Raw genomic sequence first — 7,854 nt, forward strand, 5'->3', positions numbered from 1 at the left:
TAAGAATGTGATAAAGTATACACTTCTAAGTTTAAGATGACTTTTTAATATTATCGATTATCCATCGTATACCTTAATGCAGGTATAAATGAATTATGCAGCAGAAAACAGCAAATACAAACAAAACAACACACAAAAAACTTAAATGCAGCATACATGTGTAATGTTCACAAATGCTGAAAACGGCTCTTTATTAATTTCAACATTGCAGCAAGTGACACATTTTATAAAAGAATGGGACAGAAATGTTGTTGTAACCATTTAAAAAGTAGAATTTGTAAATTTGTAAGTTGGATATTTTTTACCTAGTTTGCTCAACACTCAATTAATACATTTTTATATATAAACCTGAGGTACAGAAAATAGACAGAAAACAACTTTCATAGATTGAGATAGAGCCATAATGTCGTAGATATTTGGGTTACAAAAGGAGTTTTTGATCCTGATAATGTTTTAAGTAGGATAAACATAATACAAGCTTATATTCTTAAAAATTTGTACTGCCTTATTTCATTTTTTTTAAATACGTGCAATTATGTAATTATTATGTTTTTACATGTAGTTAGTTTCTGGAGAAAAGTTAAGTGATTGACTGATGTGTGAGAGGTCTATGGTTCGATTCCTACTGTTGCCTTTTTTAAAGACCTATTTTTTTGTGTATGGTTGCAGTATATATTTTAAAACACTTTTTGTCTCGGTTTGTGTTGTATTTATGGCATTGAAATGACATTTTTTGATATTTCAAAATAATATTTTAATATTAATTTCAAACCATAAATACCATAATAAGTGCAAAATATATGAAAACAAAATGAACAACTTAAAAAAATCATAGCTACATCTAATATTGAACATTACGGAACATCTGAAGTGACATTTTCCACACTTTCTCCCGGAATCGAATTCGTTTTTACGAGATAATAATTCCAAATTAGAAATAATATTTCGTGTTAACGAAATATAAAATTTAAATTACGAAACATTGATTCGTTTTTACGAAATATTATTCCGTTATTACGAAACACTAATTTGTTATTACGAAATATTTATTCTTTGGTAATACATATAAAGACGGATTTAAAACTAATTAAATATAAGTCAAGTTAACAAAACATAAATTTAAAGTGTTTTTTTTTCAATCAAAGCCATATACATTAACGCGCTTTAAAACAGTACTGTATATAACTGTTAATTGAGCCATTAGGCTTATAATCCTTATATTTTGTGGCCAGTCTCATTAAAATCTGGTCATATTGATTAATCATTTGATTTTGACAAGAATAATTAATTGCATCATATTGTATCATAGTTTTAATGACCTATTTTAGTATTTTTAAGCGGCCATTTTGAATTGACATTTTGAAGGTCAATGTCTTGGTATCCACCCTCATCGTTTTCAGCATACCTATATTAGGTTAAAACACTTAAGATATTACTTGTACTATTAAATGCCTCTAGCATTCTTATTTTCTTAAAATCAGTCCTGTCTAAATAGGAAGAAAATACGTTTTAAAAAAAAATATATACTCATAAAAAGTTTGTTGAAAGAGCTTCACACCAACGAACGTCTAACGTGTACTCCGAAGTATTCGTTATTTAACGACAATTTCGTTACAATTATTGGTATAACGAACGTTTTAGGTTAGAGGGTAAATTACTAACTAGAGCTTAATCAAGGCTTAACGATGATCGTAACTCTAACTCTGCTTCTGGTTAATCACCCAGGGGTTAGTATCTCGAAGCTATCGTTATATTTGCGTTTACGAACGTGCTAACGATTGAAGGAAGGTTGGTTAACGAGAGACTAGCGCGGGCATCTCGAAAGCAATAGTTAAGCAATCGTTCGTTCCTTACTCGTTAGTTATTAACGATTGAATTATGTAAACATTTGAATACCGCGAACAGTGTGTTAAAGCAGGAAGGAATGGTCGTAACAAAACGTAAATCAAGAAAAATTGCAAATGTTGAAAATTCCTATGAAACTGACGTGATTACTATTGAAAGGTAAAAACTTAAAATAGAAACTGCAAGACTAGTAACTGAGGGAAACCGACTGTAGACTGACGATTGTGCAGTAAAGGCTGCAAGTAGAAATCAGACATTTTAAACACTTTACTAAGTCAAAGCAATTATTATGGCCGAGCTTCTTCTCAATACCCTCCCTCATTTTTTTCAGGCTGCAGCAATTAACATGTTTCAGGGTGTAAGTATACTCTCAAGATTCAAACTTGAAAAATGTTGCTTTCATGGATGAAATATATAAACACATATAAACAGGACAATAAATTAAGATTCAAGATAGTCCATAACTCGGCTTAGTATACAATGTAAACGCTTAATCTCACCATAATTAATCTAGAATTCTTTTTTCTTATGTAAGTTAAAAATACGATCGTGATATACCATTGACAATGCTTATTTCTATGATAATGATGATGATACAGCGAGGATGGGTTAAGTTTTAAAGAAATATTAAGATGTTTTTCGTTTGAGTGAAATATAGAATATGTTCACGAAACATGATAAATTTCCATATATTTTCACGAGCTGGAAATCTTAATTTTACTCTTTAAAATTTCGAAGCTTTATAAATTCGTTATAAATATTCCTGACAAGTTATATGGCCGTATATAAACGGTTGTTTGCAATATAAACCTCGCCTGACGGCTCGGGTTATATTTAAAAACAACCGTTTATATCAGGTCACGCAACCTGTCTAATATTAAAAAATATTATTTTCAGTGGGTATTCACTAAGTTCACTTCAGTGTTGTTATATTTTTCTGGTCCTTCGGGATCATTGATGCCAGCACTATTAAGTGTTGAGAATAGAGTACCACTCAAGCCGGTGCTAGGGGGCGTGAGGGATGTTGCACGTATTCATTATCCCTCATGCACAGACTCAATCAAACCGAGTCAGCAGTTCTCTTGTAATTTTGTTGTGATTAATGCTTTTGAGGGATCACTTTGTTTCCAGATTTTTATATAATCTTCTGTTAATTTATGGATAAATTTTCATTTTGTCTTTAACAAAGGATTAAGAAAGGATTATGCATTACAAATTTAAATATAGCAAGTAAAAATATAACAGCTGGTGTTGGCAAGAGCAAAATATTTCAATCTGTTACGTTAAACAAACAAAATTTCCATATATTTCATGCTTATCTGTTGTACTGATTTTTGCAGCGTAACGTAATGCATGTTTCTTCATGTCATTAAATCATTACATCACAGGTAACTTTTCGAAATATAATTCTGTAAAAAGTACCGAGTTTTGTTAAATTTTTAACATTATGCACATGCAAATATTTATTTATATTGTCTTGTGCAAAATTACACATTTCAGAGATTATTCCTTTCGATGCTTCAGTTATTATATGATTTTTTTCATCTGCATTTAAATAAACATCTTCATGTAAACTAAAAGAGCTTTTACATATGTTTGATATGTGAGAAAAAGAAATAAAATATCATATTTATGTAGGTTCATCACTTTATCAATAAGGTGATATAATTCTCATTTTTTTGTGTATTTTAAATTCGAAGTATTCTTCCTTTTCTGTCAAAGTGATATTAACGAGAGCTATACGACACCTTCAACGCAACCGTTAATAATTGGGCATTTTAACGATTATTCGTTAAATACGAGAGTTTCGAGATACCAGTGAAAACGTTAACGAGAGGCTTACGACAGTCGTTATGCTAACGATAGCTTCGAGATACTGACCCCAGGTTGTTTTGAGCTCATAAACTAAAATAAATTCTTTCAAAATTTGAAAAATACTGCCATCTCATTGGACAAAAAATAATTTCAAACACTAAAACATTATGTTGCAGCCCAGTGTTATTACAGAGGGCGACTTACTACCGTGATCTGTTACGCTCATTATGTAACGTCGATATACAGTGACGTCATTGTGGTACACAACAGTGATTTTTACCGAGTGGTAATTTGTTGCGCTTAAGACTCAAGTTTACTACTGTTTTTTTTTTGTTTTTTTTTTCAATTTAAGATGACCATGAACCCGTTTTTTACATAAATTATACTGATACTGTAGCTGCATGACTGTGTATGAAGTTTAATTACCTTTTCCGCTCCAATTATTTCGCTACAATAAATATTTGAGATAAGCAACATTCTTTTTCAAATGTCCATTTTGAAAATATCATTTTATCAAAGATAAGTAACATATTACTGCGCTTAAAATAGTTCCGTATCTCATATATGTCTAAATTTAGTACAAATTGAAGAGGGCTGCTACTTAAAAACTGATAAATATTTCGTAATCTGTAACATATAGCTTAATGTATTGATAAAATAATACACGACTTCATGTATTATATTAGATTAGACGTTAGTGTAAGATTATGTGTGACACGGCCATCAACGGTGTAAATATAGACCTTGAAAAGCGATATGTATCTATAACAGACAATATTTAGCTTTTTGTATGTACACATGTAAATATTTACAAAACAATGATGTTATTTGATGTTGCCATTGGTTTGTTAATTTTATATTTCGTTTGGAAGATCATATTATTGTACTTGCGAACGCTGGAGATTAAACAAGTTTGTGATCGGTATGTATTCATAACCGGATGTGACACGGGATTTGGATACCTTCTGGCAAGATCCTTAGACGCAAAAGGAGTGAATGTAATTGCCGGGTGTTTAACAGAAAAAGGTTCACGCAACCTAAAGAAGGAAGCCTCTTCAAGAATAAAGACTGTTCAACTGGATGTGACTGATAAAAAGTCGGTGGAGAGAGCATTTGAACTTACCAAACAATATGTCGGTGACAAAGGTAAAGCACAAACTTTAATACAAAGGTTTATGGAAAGAATTTTTTCTTCACTGCCTATATCTTCAGAAATAAGTACAATGTAATGTTTATCACATTTTTTAGGTTTATTAAATAAATTAATGTTTTCTCGAACAAAGAAATAATTTCTCGATCAGAGAAAAAGTTGTTGTTTGTTTGCTTGCTTGCTTGCACTGCTACAAAGCTATTATTGTGGTGGCTGATTTGTGCCTTGTCGTATTTTTGCTTCGCAGAGCGTCAGACGGAAACACGATATTACGACAAACTGACCACTTTGTCGCACTTTCACTCTGTGGGGAGTCAAGCGAAAACACGAAAATACGACAAAGTAATCCGTATGTTCGTGTTTTCGCGTGGCGCCATGGCATAAATCAGCGATAATCCTTTTTTACAAATATTTTATTTTCAAGGTTTGTGGGGACTTGTAAACAATGCTGGTATAATGCTGAACTTCTGTCCGGCTGAATGGACGCCATTGAAAGACTATGAGACGGAGAGTAAAGTAAACTTGTTTGGAACAATCGACATGTCCTTGACCTTTCTACCACTGTTACGAATGTCACGTGGTCGGTTAGTCAATGTTTGCAGCGTCATAGCAAATTGGGGATACCCCGGGTTGTCTGGTTATGTGGTTTCTAAGTCTGGTGTTAAAATGTTCACAACGTGTTTAAGTTAAGTACAATAATAAATGTATTAAAAAAATACATCCAAATGAAAACCTCATATAAAAAGGAAAAGTCTATTTTCTGTAAATCCTTTTGAGTAATGTCAAATTACCTTTCTTCAAAGAATTTTTCGTTTCTAAATGATTGACATTTTCAGACAAGTTTTTGCAGTTGCAGTAAAATCATTGTCTTCTTTATTTTTTTTTATCTTTTTTTTTTTAATATTTCCGTTAGCCTCTTATCGCCATGAGTCGCATGCCGCCAGGGACCGATGTTATTTTCATTTGAGGAAGCTATCCAGCTAACTTACGAAAGGTCGGTAGTTCTACTCAGATACTCTTTCGTGCCCGAAATAATGCCCTCCACCAGTTTAACTGGAAATTCGCCTTATATCGGTGTGAATAAAAAAACCAAACCATTAAATTTGAAATCCTTATACAGTTCTGAAGTCAATTAAAAATCGATTAATAAATATGGAGCAGGAAAAAAGGCAACATGTTTTGAATACAAAAAGAATAATTATTCAAGGATAGATTCATTGAAGTTGTAAATACATAGCATTATGAAAAAACGGCATTTTTCTGGTCCTTTGGGATCATTGAGTCCAGCACTTTTAAGTGTTGAGAATTGTGTACCGCTAAAGCCGGTACTAGCGGGCATGAGGGATGTTGCACTTTTTCATTGACTCAATCAAACATTGTCTGCAATTTTTATGTAATTTTGCTGTTTTTAATGCTTCCGATGGACTACTTATTCCAGATATTTGTCAAGAAGTATCATAATATACAAAGTCAAGAGTAGATCTACGTTATAAGGACATTGTTATTTTCTTATGTTACAGAAGGGAGTTGTTAGGTTCCGGTGTCACTACACATACTATCGAGCCAGGAGGTTTCAACACGAATATTGCAAATGAAAGCAAGTTTCTCAAAATATTGAAAACAGCCTACGTTAGGTCGGATACAGAAAGACAAAACTTTTACGGTGGAAAGATTTCTTCATACAGTAAGTGACGTCGGGACACTTACTCTAGTTTTCTTTTACATTAAAACACTCAAGTTTTTTTTTAACAAATATAAGTACCATTACAGAAGTTTCATATCAACATAAAAGCTTTCAGCTTTCCCCATGTTGGTCGTTTTATAAGGGTTTCACTGAATTCCATGATTTGAAAATGATAAATTGGTACATGTATATGTAACTTTCGAAACAAAACTATACAGACTAGTCTTAAAGACAGAGAACGGTTTGTCCGGAATCTGGCTGTACGGGGTTCTAACTTGTCAATGGTTTGGAACTTAGTTGTGTGCGGAAAAGGGTTTTTACATGCACTAACTTAATAATTATGTTCTAACTTACTAATTGTCCTAACAAATGTTCTGTGTGAAAAGTATATGGCCTTTTCTAAATCACGTTCATGTAGTCAAACTGATATCTAGTTCTGGTGATATGTAGCGTTACAGAAAATGATTTTTTTATCAATTCCATTTCTATTTATCTAAAATCTTGTCATTTAACATGCTTATTTAAGGATTTTATTTATCATGTTTTCAGTTTTCTTTGTAATAAAATGGTATGGCGTCTTCATTAATACGAAGCCACAGAAAGTCGTTGACGTCATGGCGCATGCGCTGTTAGCAAAACATTCGAAGAATTCTTACGCCGTCGGACTGGATGCTACGCTGTTCTTTGGTTTTCTGTCCTGGTTCCCGGAATGGTTGGTGGACAGATTACTCGGGTGGCCAGCACCGGATGGACATTTATGCTCTGAATTGCAAAACATTGCGAATAAAAAGAACTGAATATAGCATATTGTGTGTAATTTGTGTATAACATTTCATGAAATCATTAATGTACAGTCACTTCAGGTCTGTTTAAGTAATACTTTCAAAGTTCAGGATGTGTAGAAAATTTTCTTCACTCGTTGTTATTACAAGAAAACAATTGTAAATCATATGCATGTATAGGAATTCGTAAAAATATTAAACATGGATTTTTACATTTTCTCACAACTACTTATTTTTGTAAAAATTCTAAGAAAACCAAATTACTATAAAATACAGTAACTATATATCAACATAGTTCAATAAATATCTAACTATTTTTTCCATTGAGAATAAGAAACACTTCACCTGTAATGCTGTAATATGGCATCTACGGTGCCCGTGTTACTTCGAGCTCAACCTGTGGCTGCTAGGCCGAGTGTTTACGCGTCGAACTAGTATAATAAGGATTGCTGCCACATGTCACGTGGTTTCAAACCCCACTAGGGGCAAACTGTTGCTTCACAGAGCAAGAAAATTTGCACAACTTTATTGCTCAGTACTGGTTGGTTCCAGGAACGGGTCCAATGTTGTATAGCTTG

The 7,854-nt window shown here is 32.6% G+C and overlaps 1 protein-coding gene across 1 annotated transcript; it reads left to right on the forward strand.

Moving 5' to 3' along the window:
• Positions 1–4,296: 4,296 nt before the first annotated feature.
• On the forward strand, positions 4,297–7,488 carry LOC132719758 (retinol dehydrogenase 7-like). The gene is made up of 4 exons (XM_060703607.1): positions 4,297–4,806; positions 5,235–5,394; positions 6,331–6,494; positions 7,044–7,488. The coding sequence occupies exons 1-4, from the start codon at positions 4,479–4,481 to the stop codon at positions 7,289–7,291; spliced, it is 900 nt and encodes a 299-aa protein (XP_060559590.1). The 5' UTR covers positions 4,297–4,478; the 3' UTR covers positions 7,292–7,488.
• Positions 7,489–7,854: the final 366 nt, after the last annotated feature.

Source organism: Ruditapes philippinarum, unplaced genomic scaffold (assembly GCF_026571515.1).
Source record: "Ruditapes philippinarum isolate M1 unplaced genomic scaffold, ASM2657151v2 ctg221_1_1_1_1, whole genome shotgun sequence".
NCBI lineage: Eukaryota > Metazoa > Mollusca > Bivalvia > Venerida > Veneridae > Ruditapes > Ruditapes philippinarum.